At 45.5% G+C, this 19555-nt stretch overlaps 1 protein-coding gene across 2 annotated transcripts in view; it reads left to right on the forward strand.

The window, feature by feature from the left end:
- The window catches only part of LOC115459847 (ADAMTS-like protein 5), a 105724-nt gene that overhangs the window by 11646 nt on the left and 74523 nt on the right, over positions 1-19555 (forward strand). For both annotated transcript variants that reach the window (XM_030189646.1, XM_030189645.1), the window contains exon 2: positions 6452-6521. In XM_030189646.1, coding sequence (XP_030045506.1) covers positions 6452-6521 — 70 coding nt within the window. The remainder of the gene's footprint in view (positions 1-6451; positions 6522-19555) is intronic.

Consider the following 19555-nt stretch of genomic DNA (forward strand, 5'->3'; position numbering starts at 1 on the left):
AGGGTTAGTTTATAACAGAAATGCAGTTGTTCTGAAACATGGCACCTGTTCTTGCACATATAGAATGGAGTATTGTATTCGTATTTCTCAGAAGGGATGTAGGGCTTATCTAAATTAGTCGCACCCATTTGCAGTCAATTCTGGTATGGCTTATTGCCAAAAAATGATCCATCTCAAGCTCATCTCATGGTTAAGCAGCAGATGTCACCTGCTTGCTAGGGCTGTCTGATGTACAGAGGCAGGTTACAGCGAACCTTTCCAAACAATAGCCAACGTGTTTGACACTACCAATATGGAAGGCATCATAGGGGCTCAGCACATATAGGAAAAACCCAATAAATTCCGGAGGAAATATGAACAAATTCTCATAAACTTAATGCAGATGTACTTCTTTGCCCCCAACCCTCAAAAGAGACAGGACTCTGGCCTATACTGAAAAGTTGTTCCCTATCTGCTTTGACCTTGGCCAGTATTCCTCATTACAGATGAGCTGCACTCCTCTTTCACTCAGTCATGCTTCTAGAACTGGTATCAGTTGGAGGTAAGTCATTAGAGGCCACTGTTTGGGGTTGTGATTCCTGAATCTCATCTTTATTGCCAGGCTCCACTTGCTGGCATTTCCCTTCCACCTACAAAGCAGTGGCATAGCTACTTGGGGCCTGAGGGGGCCTGGGCCCCCGTAGATTTCAGTCGAGACCCCCCTCCCGGCGAACCCGCTGCTGCCGCCGCCTACCTTCGGTTTTGCTGGCGGGGGACCCCAATCCCCGCCAGCCGACGTCCTCTCCGACCGTTCTGCTGCAGTCAGACTCAGAAAAGTCTTCTTCCTTCAACAGTTGCATGCTGACTTCCTGCACGTTGTACAGAGAATATTCTGTTCTCTGAGTCTGACGTCCTGCACGTACAAAACCGAAGGTAGGCGGCGGCGGGGGAGGGTTCACGGCGGGAGGGGGGGCGGCAATGGCGGCAGGGGGCGGTGCCGGGGGGGCTAAAATGTGCCCCCTCCCCTCGAGCTCTGGACCCCCCTCCCACGGAAGTCTGGCTACGCCCCTGCTACAACGCTCCCTCTGAAACTTCTAATTGTGTTTGTGACAAGATGTTCCAAACAGAACTAACGGAGCCTTCTTTCTAGAACCTCTTTGCAAAATAACATAGTAAATGATATAAGCACATAAGCACCGCCATACTGGGAAAAGACCAAGGGTCCATCAAGCCCAGCATCCTGTCTCCGACAGCGGCCAATCCAGGCTTCAAGAACCCGGCAACCCCCCCCCCCCCAAAAAAAAAAAATAATAATGTTCAATGGACTTTTCCTTCAGGAATCTGTCCAAACCCCTCTTAAACTCCGTAAGGTTGGCTGCTGTCACTACATTCCCCGGCAACGAGTTCCAGAGTCCAACTACACGCTGAGTAAAGAAAAACTTTCTCCTATTTGTTTTAAATCTACCATATTCTAGCTTCATCTTGTGTCCCCTGGTTCTATTATTGCTTGAAAGTGTAAACAAACGCTTCACATCTGTCCGCTCTACTCCGCTCATTATCTTGTAGACCTGTATCATATCACCCCTCAGCCACCTCTTCTCCAAGCTGAAGAGCCCTAACCGTCTTAGCCTTTCCTCATAGGGCAGTCGTTCCATCCCTTTTATCATTTTCGTCGCCCTTCTCTGCACCTTCTCCATTTCCTGCACGGCCCATCCAGTCTGTCCAGCAGTCACATGAATTATCAATTCATGATTGAACCAACAATCCAATAGCATTATTATTAACATTTTACTCATTAAGTTCCACTTTAACATAACATATAACATAGTAACATAGTAAATGACGGCAGATAAAGACCTGTACGGTCCATGTCTCCCCCCCCCCCCCCCCCCCACACACACACTTACTGAGATACACAACACCTGCACTCATAGTATGTGATATGAATGTTGTATAAAATATGTATTCTTGGCCTCACTTCCTCACTGCTGGTGTTGCTGTCTAAGCACCAGTTGTGTGCACGTGTTTAAGTGGATCCTGGAAATAAATACACGTCCGACTGCTCTTGCCCCTTCTGAAATTTTCTCAAATTTTATTTGGATCGGATGCAAAATGTTATCAGAAAACATGTATGTATTCATTGAAATATGGGTTCCCTCTTTCCCTCCTCCCCCACCCCCCAAAAAATACATTTCATTATCCTTGTAGACCGCCTGATATGTCCTAATAAATTTGGAGCGAAATGAACATAAAGCCAAAAGTTATTCAGTAGTTCACTTGCACATATGTCTTCATGGAATACGTGAATTCCCAAATATTTTACCATATGTGACCATCTCTAGGAAAAGGTGACTAAAATTTACTAGAAACAAACAAAAAAAATGAGGTTTGAATGAATTCTGTTAGAGCAAACAATTTGTAATACAACAATCCAAACCTTATCCTTTTAAGTGAAAAAGAATTACAGAAGTTCAAACGTAACTTTTGCAGACTGCTTCTGGACTCATGACATGAAAACTCAGCCATTCTCCACATTTTGGATCTGAGATTTTAGTCACCCTTTCCCAGAGATGATCATATATCATGTCCCTCTGAGACCTTTCCCATCTACTCGAATACACAACTGATTCTCATAGACCCATAAGAACGTAGAATAGCCATACTGGGTCAGACCAATGGTCCATCAAGCCCAGTATCCTGTTTCCAGCAGTGGCAATCCAGGTCACAAGTACCTGGCAGAAACCCAGATAGCTGCAACATTCCAGAATCCCCAATGAGTAACAAGATTCTGGAATCTCAAGGAGCAGCACATTCCATGTAGAACGCCAAAGATTAGCAAGGTTCTGGAATTCTAAAGAGTTACACAATTCCATGCAGAGCCTCAAAGAGTAGCAACATTCCAGGGCAAGAGATGATTTTGGTGTAGATTGGATGCAAAACATTGAATTTACTTATTTAGGGCTTGATATTCAACTGCATTTCAACTGCCACTGAATATCTCTGCTAACCGGCTAGGTTAGGGGCAGTCTGGGGCCCTGTTTACTAAGCAGCATTATAGGCGCATTAACATTTTTAATGCACGTTTACTATGTCCGTGCCTACAATATCCCCATAGGCGCCTACATGGTTAGCGCGTGCGCTAAGTGTAGGCGCGCTAAAAACACTAATGCACCTTAGTAAACAGAGCCCTTAGCTGGTTAGTGGCAATATTCAGTCTGTTAACTGGCTAAGGGGCCGTTTCACTAAGCCACGGAGGGCAATAGTGTGCCGACTGTGCACCAAAAAGCACTGCCTCAGGACGCATTGAGTTATCCCACTGTAGTGTGCCAATTAGTGCATGCTAAATCCCGTGCTAAAAAAACCCCAGTTTTTATTTTTTGGCGCAGGAGGTGTGTCTGTGGGCGGAAAGAAGGCATGCCTTGCATTAATCATGTAGCGTGGGTACATTGCCGCGCACTGCCCGATTAGCGCAAGAATTTTTGCAACCTAGAAAATAAGTGGCAGTAAGGATTCCTGCAGTGATGATCATGTGCTAATTGAGAAATTAGTGCATGGCCATTACAGGATATTAAACAAATGAGACATTTTACCGCCATGCTAAAAGTCGTCACGGTGCGCAGAAAACCCATGCACGGCAAACAGCAAAAACCACTTTTGAGCACGGCTTAGTAAAAGGGCTGCCTTGGGTTGGTGCATCTTCCTGGATATTCAATGCCCTGACATTGAATATCTAGCTAGGAATGGCTTACTGCTGTGGGCTGAAAATTACCCCCTTAAAATTTGCTGATGACACAAAGTTATTCAACGGTGTTAAATCACAAGAGGACTGTGAAAAATTTCAAGAGGGCCTTACGAGACTGGGAGACGAGGCATCCAAATGACATGATGTTACTGTGAGCAAGTGAAAAGTGATGCACGTGGGAAAGAGGAATCCAAACTATAGCACGTGATGCAAGGTTCCGTATGAGGAGTCATTGACCAGGAAAGGGATCTAGGCGTCATCGTTGATGATACATATGTTGAAACTCTCTCTGCTCAGTATGCGGCGACGGCTAAGAAAGCAAATAAAATTTCAGGAATTATTAGTAGAGAGGTGTGGTAGCCGTGTTAGTCCACTCTTAAGGTTATCAATAGAAATCAAACAAAATAAAACATGGAAAAGAAAATAAGATGATACCTTTTTAATTGGACATAACTTAATACATTTCTTGATTAGCTTTCGAAGGTTGCCCTTCTTCCTCAGATCGGAAATAAGCAAATGTGGTATTATTATTAGGAAAAGAATGGAAAACAAAAATACCTTTGACTCGCTCCATGGTGTGAGACTTCACTTCGAGTACTGTGTGCAATTCTGGTCACTGCATCTCGAAAAAGATAGCGGAATTAGAAAAGGTACAGATAAGGGCAGTGAAAATGATAAAGGGGGTGGGATGACTTCCCTATGAGGATAGGCTAAAGCAGCTAGGGCTCTTCAGCTTGAGCTAGAGTGCTGACAGACCCAGAGCACTGTAAAAGGTAAAGGGTCATGGATTTGATATGCCACCTTTCTGGGGTGCAAACAAAACAGCTCACATTCATAATATGCAGATAATTTCTCTATCCCTAGTGGACTCACAATGTAGATTTTATATCTGGGCAGTGGAGGGTTAAGTGACTTGCTCAAGGTCATAAGGAGCCACAGTTGGAATTGAACCCAGTTTCCCATATTTGCTATTGTCTCTGATGAAGGTTTTATGCATAGGGTGTACACAGTCATTTCCTGTTACCAACAATTGCAGAAAAGAACCTTGTATAGTATCACAGTCATTTTCAGCTGTGTGGGTTGTTTCTCAATTGACAACTACAGCAATCATAAGAACATAAGAGTAGCCATACTGGGTCAGACCAATGGTCCATCTAGCCCAGTTTCCTGTTTTCCAAACAGTGGCCAAGCCAGGTCACAAGTACCTGGCAGCAGTGGCGTACCAAGGGGGGGCGGTCCGCCCCGGGTGCACGCCGCTGGGGGGTGCCAAGGCGCGCGCCTGCTCTGAGTTCGCTGACTTCTTCACGCGCTCGCTGCAGCTCCCTCTGCCCTGGAACAGGTTACTTCCTGTTCCGGGTCAGAGGGAGCTGCAGCGAACGCGCGAAGTCAGGGAACCTGAGCAGGCGCGCGCTGCGGCACCCCCCCCAGCGGCGTGCACCCAGGGGGGGTCCGCGCTGCATCGGAGGGGTGCTGCACCCGGGGGGGGGTCCACGCTGCATCGGGGGGGGGGGGGGGGGCGCCGCCCCGGGTGTCTGCCCCCCTAGGAACGCCACTGCCTGGCAGAAACCCAAATCGTGACAACATTCCATATTACAAATCCCAGGGTAAGCAGTTGCTTGCCATGTGTGTCTCAATAGCAGACTATGGACTTTTCCTCCAGGAATTTGTCCAAATCTTTTTAAAACCCAGATACACTAACCGCTGTTACCACATCCTCCGGCAATGAGTTACAGAGCTTAACAATTCGTTGAGTGACAAAATATTTCCTCCTATTTGTTTTAAAAGTATTTCCATGTACCTTCCTCAAGTTTCCCCTAGTCTTTGTACTTTTGGAACGAGTAAAAAATCGATTTACTTGTACTCGTTCTACACCATTCAGGATTTTGTAGACCTCATCCATCTCTTTTCCAAGCTGAAGAGCCTTAACCTCTTTAGCCTTTCCTCATACGAGGAAAATTCCATCCCCTTTATCATTTTGGTCGCTCTTATTTAAACCTTTCTAATTTCGCTATATCTTTTTTGAGATACGGCGACCAGAACTGAACGCAATACTCAAGGTGCTATAGTATTTTCGGTCTTATTCACCATCTCTTTCCTAATAATCCCTAGCATCCTGTTTGCTTTTTTGGACGATTCCTTATGTATAAATAATTGCACTAAATAATCTGTGTCTCCCACGCCTCCTCCGGCAGTCTGCGATAAATCATCCTAGCCAGGGGCGTAGCCACGGGCGGGCCCGGGTGGGCCTGGGCCCACCCAATTTGGGGTCAGGCCCGCCTAGCAGCACGGCGATTCCGGAGGCTCCGGTCCCCATCATCATCCCTTCCCCCATGGCGTGCCGCAACTTTCACCCCCATCTTCCCTCACCCTCACCCTCGCAGGCCCGCCCAGCAGCAATTCCGATCGCACGCAGCTTCTTCGGCTCGCACACGCTGCCTGCCGGCTGCCGCTCAAATCTCCTTGCAGCTACTAAGTAGCAGCGCTAACCCGGAAGCCTCTCCTCTGAGCCATGCCACTGATCCTAGCATGGCTGCTTTCCTCTTTAAACTGCAATTTTCTATTCTGAGGTTTTGGGCATGGAAGACGTAGACCTTAATTTTAAACCTTTAACATTTCTGAGATCTATGACCTGAAAGTGAGAATCACTTAGATTTGGAGAAAGATATAGAAAGATCTGAAATCATATTTCAGTTTTGTAAATCTCTGTTTGCTCTTTATTTCCTTTTTCAGGTTGACATCTGTCCGTCTGGCTGTGGTTTATTTCCTGTGGGCCCTGCAGGGAGGTCCTTCATTCTGCCAGGTAAGAGACACAGAATAGCCAATGTATTTTGTCCTCTGTGGAACATTATTGAAAGAACATGGAACTGCTGAGATGTTTCCTACTTGCTATCAATTTGTTTCTGGTCTCCTTCTAACACACTGAAGAACCATGCTACATGAGGTGGAATTTCAGAGGTCTTGTCCTGTGCTCTGTAAACTGGGGTCTTCCAAGTGAAGCGCTGAAATAATATCCAAGGTAGGGTTACCATATTTGGTCCCCCAAAAAAGAGGACACATACCCTGCCCCCACCACACCCCATCCTGCCCCCCTTTCACACCCTCGCACCGCCCCCTGTCACATATTCTCCTCCCCCCTGTCACATACCCCGCCACACCCCTCCACTCCCCTCCCCGTCACCCCCTTTCCCTTACCTTACTCTACTGCCCTGGCGGAAGAGGTCACTAGACCACCAGGGCAGTAGAGTAGTAAGTAAGGAGAGGGGAGGGCCGGGAGGCTAGCATAGGACGGCCCACCCGCCCGCCAGCCTGCCCGTTTGTCCATAAATCTGGACAAATGCGCAGATTGGCAAAACCCGCCTGGTTGCCCGGACATGTCCTCAAAAAGAGGACATGTCCGGGTAAATCCGGACAAACGGTAACCCTAATCCAAGGGATCCTTTCACAAAACTGCAGTAAAAACTGGTCTTAGAATGCCCTTTACGTAGGCCTTTCCTGTGCGCTAAAGCCATTTTTACTGCAGCAATAAAAATGCCTTTTTTTCCATTATTTTCATTAATGGCCATGTGCTAATGTTGTCATTAGCGCAGCCATTTTCAAAAATCACCACATGAGCACTAACCGCCACCTATTTTGTAGGTGTTAAGTGCTCTCAAGTTATTCGTGCGCTAACCAGATAGTGCACAGGAATACCCATTCTCAGCCCCTAATTTTACAACTGGGAAACTTAGGGGGTCTTTTACAAGGTGCGGTACAGTATTTAGCGTGTGCCCTTAAAAAAATAAAATGCCCAGACAACAAAGATAGAAAAAGAAAAATATTATTTAATACTTTTTTAAGGATTGGGTTGTGTCCACTTTGGGAAGTGTATATATTTTCTGTGCATTTCTGCTTCTCTTTTACCAGTATTGCACTGCTTATAGAATCTGGCTTTCTTGGGGGGTCTCCATTTCAGTTTCTGTCTGTATATTTATTTATTTGTTGCATTTGTATCCCACATTTTCCCACCTATTTGCAGGCTCAATGTGGCTTACATACCGTGTTTCCCCTAAAATAAGACACTGTCTTATATTAATTTTTGCCCCCAAAAATGCGCTAGGTCTTATTTTCAGGGGCTGTCTTATTTTTCGGGGAAACATCGGGGTTGGCCCGCCCGCCCTCTGTCGCTCCCGGAACTAACCTTAAATGCCTCCTTTCACCTTCACAGCAGCAGGGCAGGCCACTCCTTCCTTCTGTGTCCCGCCCTCGCCTGACATAACATCCGCGAGGACGGGGCATGGAAGGAAGGAGAGGTCTGCCCTGCTGCTGCTTGCTGCGAAGGTGAAAGGAGGCATTCAAGGTTAGTTCCGGGAGCGACAAAGGGTGGGTGGAGGGGGGGCCCGGTGACCTCGGGTGGGGGGGGGGCGCCCGGGGGCGGCCTTGTCCGGCTTTCAGCGGCCCTGCTTTCAAACAAAAATTTGCTAGGTCTTACTTTCGGGGGAGGCCTTATATCTACCAATTCAGGAAAACCTCTACTAGGTCTTATTTTCGGAGGATGTCTTACTTTCGGGGAAACAGGGTAGTACCGTCAAAGGCGTTTGCCCAATCGGTGGATAACAAATACAAAGTTGTATAGTGATCGTATGAGGTATAAGTGGAGGGTCGGAATGGATGAAGATTGCGTGTTGTCCTGTTCGATCATAGTCATGCTGTGTTGGTAGGTGAAGAGGGTTACGTGGGGTCGTTGGGGTAGGCCTTTTTGAAGAGGTTGGTTTTTAGTGATTTCCTGAAGTTCAAGTGGTCGTGGATTGTTTTCACAGCTTTTGTGCTACCCTATTTTAACAGGCGAGGGTCTCTCCGTGTTCTGCATGTACAACTGAGGTGAAGGATTCTGCTAGCATGTAATCTTTGTGTAGGAATCTGTAACAGTCCAGCTTGATCTAGTTTCCCAGTAGCAGCTATACTGGTGCACTACTGCCCAGTATAATATTTACAGCACTGTGTTTTCAAAGCTGGACTAGGCTCTTATGATTTGGTAACTTATAGGTTTTGAATGCCTTTTTGCAGGGGTTTGTGTTATTTTGTAAAGTGCCAGGTCCTATTTTAAAACAGGCCTTTGGCACCAAAATTAAAAATGCTCAAGACTAGTGGTCTCCACATCCTGTAGAGTCACCACACAAACAAAAACCTTCTTTAATCAAAGTGTCTGGCAGTGGAAGGAGCATGTGCTGTTCCTGATGGGATAATCAGAATCTGAATATTTTTTCGTATGATGTGTTGCAAGAGGGATAACTCCATTGTTGGGAAATATGGAGTTTGTGATATGGGTAGTTGATGCCTGGAATGCCCTCCTGTGGTGGAGGTGCTGGGCAGGCTTGTATAGTCTGGGTACAATATATGGCAATCCAGTTTAGGATGGGCTGGAGAGGGCTTTGATGGAAGCTCCAATAATTTGGAACATGAGGACAGTACTGGGCAGACTGTTAGGCTCACTTTCGAAAGAGAAGGACGCCCGTCTTTTGACATAAATCCGAAGATGGACGTCCTTCTCCCAGGGTCATCCAAATCGGTATAATCGAAAGCTGATTTTGGACGTCCCCAACTGCACTCCGTTGCAGGGATGGCCAAAGTTCAAGGGGGTGTGTCGGAGGCGTAGCGAAGGTGGAACTTGGGCATGCCTAACACTTGGACGTCCTTGACCCATAATGGAAAAAAAGAAGGATGTCCCTGACGAGCACTTGGACGTTTTCACACGGACCTGTTTTTATTACGACTAAGGGAAATGGAAATGGGACTTGATATAGGCACAAAAAGGTGCCCGAAATGACCAGATGACCACCGGAGAGAATCCGGGATGACCTCCCGTTACTCCCCGAGTGGTCACTAACCCCCTCCCACCCTCAAAAAACATCTTTCAAAATATTTCGTGCCAGCCTCAAATGTCATACTCAGGTCCATGACAGCAGTATGAAGGTCCCTGGAGCAGTTTTAGTAGGTGAGTGCACTTCAGACAGGCGGACCAATCCCCCCCCCCTATCTGTTACGTTTGTGGAGGAAACAGCGAGCCCTCCAAACCCACCAGAAACCCACTGTACCCACATCTAGGTGCCCCTCTTCACCCGTAAGGGCTATGGTAGTGGTGTACAGTTGTGGGTAGTGGGTTTAGGGGGGGTTGTGGGGCTCAGCACACAAGGTAAGGGAGCTATGTACCTGGGAGCAATTTATGAAGTCCACTGCAGTGCCCCCTAGGGTGCCCAGTTGGTGTCCTGGCACTAGAAATGCTGGCTCCTCCCATGACCAAATGGCTTGCATTTGGTCGTTTCTGAGATGGATGTCCTTGGTTTCGAAAATCGCTGAAAATCAGAGACGACCGTGTCATCCATCTCTAAGGATGACCAAATTTAAGGATTTGGGTGCCCCTGGCGGTATTTTCAAAACAAAAGATGGATGGATGTCCATCTTGTTTCGAAAATACTGACTTCCCTACCCCTGGATCAGGACGTTTTGCAAGGACGTCCAAATCGAAACATGGACGTCCCTTTCGAAAATGCATCTCCACGTCTCGCAAAGACAAGATGGATCCGTATAGGCTGGAGTGGGCTTTAACAGCAACTTCAGTAGTTGGAACTTAAGAACAGAGTCGGGTGGATTTCTTCAGTCTATGTCCCAGAAACACCAAAGAAAGACCATGATCAAGTGTATAATATCATGTTCATTGTTGATTCGATAATGAATGTGACTGTAGGACAGACTGGATGGACCATTGAGGTCTTTATCCGCCGTCGCTTACTATGTTAAAAAGAGGAGCCCATGATGGGATAAGCGTCCCGCAGCTCAGAAGTTCAAAAACTTCTGCCCAATCCCTGAGAACTTGGCCAGGCGGAGACTTCGAGAGCCTCCACCACTCTGGCCAATGCCAAACAAAACTTTCTGGGTGAGCAAGGCTTCTCCTGATGCCCGCTGTAAACACCCAGGCCAGCATTGGGTGAAGCTCACTCCCCTATTAAAATCCGGCTCCGGACCAGCCGTTCGCCCTTAAGAACTTATATATTCAGAGAGAAGGCAGTGAGATTTTTGTTCAAAATAGATTTCACTTTTGCAAGGACCCCATTTATCTTCAGTGGCTCTCTCCGGATCTGTGTGGGTTCATGTTTCCTGCTGCTAGGTGCTTGTGCATGCACGGTACGACACAGAGGAAGCCAAACTTACCACTCATTCAAATGTATAACATTGGAAGGGTTTGTTTTTGGTTCATTAAATCCAAAGTAACTAGTCATAAATGTTTTGCAGGTGGCCTTCCACACTTTTATTGGCAAACGTGCATATTGGTAAAATTATAGTACTGAATTTTTTTCACAGGTTTGGTTGATAATACAGTGTTTTGTTCTGCTTCCAAAAAGGCATTTCTATGCCTCAAATCAACTGTTACTCAATATATAACTCTTTCCTATTAACCAAGATAAACCCATTCAATTGGTAGTTCAAATAATTTTATTTTTTAAAGAAAATATGTTGTATCTTATTTGTTATTCGTACATTACAGCTTTATTATATACTAGTAAAAAAAAGGCCCGTTTCGGTCAGAAATGAAGGGCGCTAGCAAGGTTGTCCTCGGTGTGTGTATGTTTGAGAGAGTGTGTGTGTGAGAGTGACTGTGTAAGAGAGAGAGAGAGAGAGAGAGTGAATGTGCGAGTGTGTGTCTGTAAAAACCCATCTAGGTGTTTGTGATCTAGTGTATGGTTGACTGAATTTGCAGGTGTGAGAACTGTATGTAAAGTTTAAAGCTTTGTCTTCATATGTTCGCTGCAGCCGGGTTCTTGTCCGTTTTTTTGTTGGCGCGGTGTGAGTGAGTGCCATCTCAAGGTGTCTGCGTCTGCCAGTACAGAGCCCCGCGAACACTTGTCATGCGGCCGAGATCCTTGCATGTTTGGAGGGGTGCGCGCGGCGGCATTGCTGAGTGAAGTTCCTCTTTTTTTTTTCTTTACCCATCCTTGAGGGTGGGGCGGGTGAGCGATGCGATTGGGTGAGTGTCATTGCCCAGCCCTCAACGTCATCACGTGGTGACACGAGGGCGGGACAGACACTTATGTGATCTACACAACTTCAATTTTGTTCGGAAATTTCTGAGGCTTCATTAGAACGTTGGAGGTGCGTTTTATATAGAGAGATTATATCAAAGTACACTTTTTTCTCTTCACTTCATTTCACGTTTAGCAAATGTCTGAAAATACAGTCAAACACAAACACACTGACAACATGCATCAGTTCTTTTAATCATGTTTAGCATTAAAGAAATTGTCCGATCATTTCTACCTCGGATAATGGCCATCTGTTTATACTATCTGTCTTTTGCCCAGCTCTTCAGCTTTCTTCACATCTTTTATGAAGTTAGTTTTTATGTTGAAATCTTCATTATTTAGACTTCATACTTCTCTTATATCCTGCTATTAAAATTGAAACTCTGCTCCAGACACAGCCTGGTGCAAGCTGTTCTTCAGTTCTCCTGCATGTCTTTCTTGCACATTCCAGTGTAAGAAGTACCTTGTCTCTATAAAATACTGAGTGAAGTGGAATGGGTAGACGTGAATCCCTTGTTTACACTTTCCAAAAATACAAGGACTAAGGGGCACCAATGAAGCTACTAAGTAGTAAATTTAAAACAAATCAGAGAAAATATTTCTTCACTCAGCGTGTAATTAAACTCTGTAATTCATTGCCAGAGAACATGGTAAAAGCAGTTAGCATAGCAGGGTTTTAAAAAATGTTTGGACACGTTCCTAAAAGAAAAGTCCATAAGCCATTATTTAGATGGATTTGGGAAAATCCACTGCTTATTCCTGGGATAAGCAACATAAAATCTCTCTTACCGTTCTGGGATCTTGCTAGGTACTTGTGACCTTGATTAGCTACTGTTGGAAACATGATACTGGGCTTAATGGACCTTTGATCTGTCTCAGTATGGCAATGCTTATGTTCATATGTCTCGGGTTGTCCATTAGGCCTCTCTTAGCTTGAAGGACTTACAGAACATTTATTTTTCTCCTGGTCTTTCCCCCTCTTTCACTCAACACGTGCACGCTCTTCTCCAAGGGATCGGTTCTCTCTGGTAGGGGGAAGGTCCAGTTGTAGATTCCATATTTCACCACAGATAGCAGAGACTGATACGGGCTGCTTCAACTAACTTTATTGCAGATTTTTGTAAGACGTACAACTTTCTTTCCAGAGGTTGTGCAGTATACTGAGTGAACAATTCTATAAAGAGGAGCCTACATTTAAGTGTCTTGGGGTGGGAAGATGTGCTTAATTGGAGCCTATTCTAGGCACCTACTTTCCTGTGTAAAAGAGTAGCATAAAAAGAATCAAAGTACAACCAAAGCAGTTTACATTCATAATATACAGGCACTTTCTCTGTCCCTAGTGGGTTTACAATCTAGGTTTTGGTACCTGGGGCAACAGAGGGGTAAGAGATTTACACAGGATCACTAGAAGCCACAATGAGAATTGAACCCAGCTCCCCAGGCCTCTGCACTAACATTAGGCTACTCCTCCACTCCAAGTATATGAACATGAGCACTATTTGTCCATGTGCAAGTGTTTACAGTAGCCATAGAGCTGATGTAAATGCTTGAGTCCAGGAGCATAGCCAGACCTGTTATTTTGGGTGGGACTTGAGTTAACCCGGGTGGGCCCTTCCCATTCCCACCCCTGTCCATACATACAGTTTTTTGGTTCAACTTTCCCTCTGCCTCTGCTATCGTTATGCTTTTCCCTCTCCCCCTCCCAGAATCCACTCCTCTTCCCTCCCCCTTCCAAGCATCTATTCCTTTCTCTCCCCCCCCCCCTTTCCTTCCTCCCTTCCCCCACTGGCATCTGCTCCGCTCTCCCTCCCCGGTCTACCTCCAAGCTGTCACCAGCAGTGATTCTAGTAAGCAGCCTGCGCCAGCCCTGCAGGCTTCCCTCTACCGCGTCCCCGCCAGTGAAGAAACAGGAAATATTGTAATCGAGGGCAGGATGATGTGGTAGAGGAAAGCCTGCGAGGCTTGCGCAGGTTGATTACAGGAATCACAGCTGGCAATAGCTCAAAGGTAGATAGGGGCAGGGGTGGGGAATTTAGAGAGAGACTGGCAGCTGCCTTGAGGGCAAGAGAGAGAGAGAGGTATGAGGCACCTCCAATCCTCATTGCTTTATGGGCCACTAGACTGGGTGTACCCGAGGCAAGAATGGGTGGGCCTGTGCCCACCCAGGCCCACCCATAGCTACACCACTGCTTGATTCTGTATTACTACTGTCAAGCAGAAGTGCTTCTTCCTTGTTTCGGGAGTGCTGAATCTGTTGAGATTGATTTTGGCTTTTGGAGAAAGTTGTTGAAAAATCTCCTTTAGTCCTACCCCTGATGCAGCCTGTCAAGGTGAAATGTGGCCACGTCAGATGCTGTGTTTTGAATAAAATTGTGCCTTTTCTACATCTACTTGTCTGCTCTGTGCTGTTTTCAGATCATCGCCTCTCTGTTTCTTCATTAGATTCTGGCGATATGCATGTAAAATTTTATAGTATTGTATAAGTTATTTGCACAAATGTGAACACCCTTCTCCAAAGTATGCAATGTTGATGATACGTGTGTACTTACATGATAGCGCTTGATTGGATTATTGTCATTTACAAGCATATAGGTTCATATACATGTGTAAGTGATAATAATGTATAGTGCTATGGCTTTACCGAATATTCATATTCAATTCTATTTGACCCCAAATAGTGATTTAAATTCAAATACAAATAATCTAGGGCTAAACTGTGCTAAATTCTACTGACTTCACGTTGCTTCTTTTATCATTTGTTATTTTAAAGCTCACTGCCTGTTATTCATATTCAGTATTTGTATTCAGCCAAATAACATGTTTCATTATCCGTATTCATCCAAATAGTAAAATATGCCATTCAGCACAGCTCTAGCAACATAGAGGGGCATAATCGAAAGGGACGCCCAAGTTTTGTTGAGGACGTCCTCACAAAACGTCCAAACAAGGTGGACGTTCATCTTTCGTTTCGATAATACGGTCGTGGATGCCCAAATCTTGAAATTTAGGTCGTCCTTAGAGATGCTCATCCCTAGACTTGGTCGTTTCTGATTTTTGCCGATAATGGAAACCAAGGACGCCCATCTCAGAAATGACCAAATGCAAGCCTTTGGTCACGGGAGGAGCCAACATTTCTAGTTCACTGGTCCCCCTGACATGCCAGGACACCAACTGGGCACCCTAGGGGGCACTGCAGTGGACTTCATAAAATGCTCCCAGGAGCATAGCTCCCTTACCTTGTGTGCTGAGCCCCCCAACCCCCCCTAAAACCCACTACCCACAACTTTACACCACTACCATAGCCCTTACAGGTGAAGGGGGGCACCTAGATGTGGGTACAGTGGGTTTCTGGTGGGTTTTGGAGGGCTCGCTGTTTCCTCCACAAACGTAACAGGTAGGGAGGGAGATGGGGCTGGGTCTGCCTGCCTGAAGTGCACTGCACTCACTAAAACTGCTCCAGGGACCTGCATACTGCTGTGATGGACCTGAGTATGACATCTGAGGCTGGCAAAAAATATTTTGAAAGATGTTTTTTGAGGGTGGGAGGGGGTTAGTGACCACTGCGGGAGTAAGGGAAGGTCATCTCTTATTCTCTCCAGTGGTCATCTGGTCATTTCAGCCACCTTTTTGTGCCTTGGTCGTAATAAAAACAGGACCAGGTAAAGTTGTCCAAGTGCTCATCAGGGACGCCCTTTTTTTCCATTATGGGTCAGGGACATCCATGTGTTAGGCACGCCCAAGTCCCACCTTCACTACGCCTCCGATACGCCCCCCTGAACTTTGGCCATTCCTGCGACAGAGTGCAGTTGGGGATGTCCGAAATCGGCTTTTGATTATACCGATTTAGACGACTCTGTGAGAAGGATGCCCATCTTCCGATTTGTGTTGAAAGATGGGCGTCCTTCTCTTTCGAAAATGAGCCTGATAGTAACATAGTAGATGATGGCAGCGAAAGATCTATATGGTCCAGCCAATCTCCCCAACAAGATAAACTCATAGTATAAGGTATGATGTGATACTTCATATGTGTACCTGATCTTGATTTGTCCTTGCCATTTTCAGGGCACAGACTGTAGAAGTCTGCCCAGCACTGTCCTTGTTCTAAATTTCTGAATTTGTTGAAGCCCTTGAAAAGCTCCACTGCAGCCCAATCAAATCTATTCAGCCACAATCAGGGCACAGACCGTAGAAGTATTGCCCGGCACTGGCTTTGCTTCCCAATTAGTGGTGTTGCTACCTAATTTCCGCTAAGCTTCTTTGAATCCATTCCTTCCAATCAGGATTCCTTTGTGTTTATCCCATGCATTTTTGAATTCCGTTACCGTTTGCATCTCCCCCATCTCCTGTGGGAGGGCATTCCAGGTACCTACCACCCTCTCAGTGAAGAAATACTTCCTGACATTATTCCTGAGTTGGTCCCCTTTCAGCTTCAATTCATGCCTTCTAGTTCTACCTCCTTCCTGTCTCTGGAAAAGGTTTGTTTGTGGAGTAATACCTTTCAAATATTTGAATGTCTGTATCATATCACCCCTGTTTCTCCTTTCCTCCAGGGTATACTTGTTCATGTCAGCAAGTCTCTCCTCGTACGTCTTTCTACGCAAGTCCCATACTATTTTTATAGCTTTTCTCTGAACCGCTTCAAGTCTTTTACATCCTTAGCCACCTCCTTACTGAGTTACCCCCATAATGCGGCTGTATTGGCATAGATGCACAAAATGATTCTATAAAATTAGTCTTGCACCCCGTAACTGTATAAAATTGGGCACCCAACTTTATGCTTACCCCTTAATTCTGTAAAAGTTGCCAAAAATTGTTTGCGCAAATTTGGGCACATGCACAATTTAATTAATGAGCTAATTAGTGCTAATTGGGTGTTTAACAAGCAGTTATTGGCACTAATTAGATTTAATTTGAATATATGTGTGTAAATGTAGGCGTGGGATCTGTGTCTAAATTTTATGCATGAGTAAAAAAAAAGGGGAGGCTTACTCACCTACCTCTAGATTCTATATATCACGCCTAGCATTCCACACCAAAATCCAAGTGTATTCTATAACAATGCACATAACTTTATTGGCTTAACCACCTAATCAGCACTGATAACAGCTTTTAACAAGCGATAATCAGCACTAATTGACCATAATTAGAATTTACAGCACAACTCACTAAGTGTATTCTGTAATGCAGAGCGCCTAAATTCTAATGCGCACAGCAAAAAAGGAGCATGGTTATGGGCAGGAGAATGGGCATTTTGTGGGCATTCCAAAATTTACGTGCACTGTTATAGAATATGGCCCTCTGCGCCTAAATCTACACACCGGTATTTACGCCAAGTAAAACATGGCCTAAATGGACATGACAACATTTGGTCACGTGGAGAGGTGCTCGGCGTATTCTGTATACTGCGCAAAAGTTTAAGCCCATTCTATAAAATTTAGATGTACTTTAGAGAATACGCCTAGGCATACGTTTTAATGCACAGATTTTCTAGGCGCCCTATATAAAATCTGGCCCCTAATATAGGCACGTACATTTGCACCACATTTCAGTTGGTACAAATGGCCATCCTAAAGTTAGACATGATTCTCGGGCATAAGCACTGTTTTATAAACCACACCTAACTTTAAGCGTGGCTTATAGAATAGCGCTTTTTTTTTCTGCACCATGTATAGAATTCACCCCTTAGTGTACAACTTAATTTAATAATTGGCAGTTGATTGGAGTTGACAACCAATTATTGGCTTAATTTGGTTTTAATTGATACCAGTTGACAGTTGTGTGTACAGCTGACCTTAGTCACTCTTCTAGAAGCTGTGCATGCAATTTCTGTTGCAGGCAACTTCTAGGGAGTGTGTGTGGGTCATGGGTCAACAAATGCAACAAACAAATAAATAAATAAATATATCAAAACAGAATAAAACTTGACACTTGAAACGTATTCTATAAATGAACATTAGCGTCTATGTTGCTTCATAGAATACCAGCCTAATTGGGTATTAACTATTAACCTGCCTAACCTTTATGCCTAAGTGTGGCAGGAGTATGCGTAGCTTACGGTATCGTATAAGTTAGGCATTTAAGTTTAGCTCCTGCCCGTGCAGACGCTCCATTGCACACACACTAGTTATTTATTTATTTATTTATTGCATTTGTTTCCCCCTTTTTCCCATCTACTGGTAGGTTCAGTGTGGCTTTCAAGGAACAATGGGGTTGATCACAAGGTATCAACTGGAGTTAACAGATTGGTAGAGACAGTGAGTGGGGTTAACAGTTCGATAGAGATAGCAAGAGTCTGTTGGGGTTTCTCACGGGAGAATTGAACTGCATTTGACTCCTAACTCACTTGCCCTGTCCTTTATCCTCACCTCTTTATTCCCTACCCTTAATTGTTCTGTCTGTTACCTGTCTTATGTAGATTGTAAGCTCTTTGAGCAGGGACTGTCTTTTGTGTATGGTGTACAGCGCTGCGTATGCCTTGTAGCGCTATAGAAATGATAAGTAGTAGTAGTAGTAGGTTAAGACCTTAGGAGATTCGAAACTGTTTACATGATTCATTGTTGGAGAGTTACGAAGAGAATCATTATTGGTCAGGCGGGATGGGAATTACTCACGTAGGCGGCATGCTAGTAGATACACGTGTATGCACATGTACGTTAGTGTTCTAAACATTTGTGTGCATAAAATACATTTAAATGTTAGCACCTGTATTACAGAATTACCCCTTAACACCTCCTCTGCAGTAAGTGAACCCACGCTAACTGCACAAGCGACAGCATGCTGTAAGCACCCTGCACTAATGGCAGTGTACGGGCCACGCCCAGTTCCCACCCCCCTAACACACTTTCATAAAAGGGCCCCTTAGGTCTATGATACCAACGCACATGTCCAAATCTCAATTTTTAGGTGAGAATAAACAAAAGGGGTACAGAAATAGGAGGGTCATGGGCAGGACGGGGGCGCTCCTAGCATTTACACATGTTGTTGTAGAATACGGGGGATACGCACCCAATTTAGAAGCGTACATTTGCACCACAGTTCAGTCGGTGCAAATGGCTGCACCTAAAGTGATACGCGAGTCCCGGAAGTAAGTGCTATTCTATAAACCACTCCTAATTTTAAGCACAACTTATAGAATAGTCCATTTTTCAGTGCTGATTTTTCAGCACCATATATAGAATTGAGCCCTAAACGCACATGAGACAATCCCTGCTCAACAGAGTTTACAATCTATTCAAGATTGACAAACAAGACAAATAAGGGCATGAGCAGACTGAGGGTGGTCTGGGCCACCCACCTGGCCACTGCCCAACACCCCCCCCTGCCGCCCCTGCTGCCGCAGATGCCATCCCCACTGCTCCGATCCTACCTGAGGGGTCCTTGTAGTCTGGTAGCCTCTGCCGGGGGAGGGGGGCATGTTCTTTCCTGCCCGCTGTGCCGCCATTATCCTCCTGCCTGCCAGCACTGCCGTGTTTTCAAAATGGCGGCCAAGACTTCCTGCAGTAGTCTCGCAGATCTCAACAGTCTCGTGAGACTTCCGCAGGGAGTCTCGGCCACCATTTTTAAAATACAGTGGTGCCGGGCGGGGGTGGGGGGTGGGGGGAACAGCAGCAGCCCAGTGGGACGGGCATGAAAGAGCATGTTCCCTCTCCCCCTGAGGACACTAGATTACCAGCGGTGCACCAGGCATCCAGGCACAGCCTCTGGGCCCCCTAGAGCCTCTGGACCCTCGAGCACTGCCCGGTTGCCCAAATGGTCAGTCCGCCCTTGAATAAGGGATTAG

Source organism: Microcaecilia unicolor, chromosome 1 (genome assembly GCF_901765095.1).
Source record: "Microcaecilia unicolor chromosome 1, aMicUni1.1, whole genome shotgun sequence".
NCBI classification, from domain to species: Eukaryota; Metazoa; Chordata; class Amphibia; order Gymnophiona; family Siphonopidae; genus Microcaecilia; species Microcaecilia unicolor.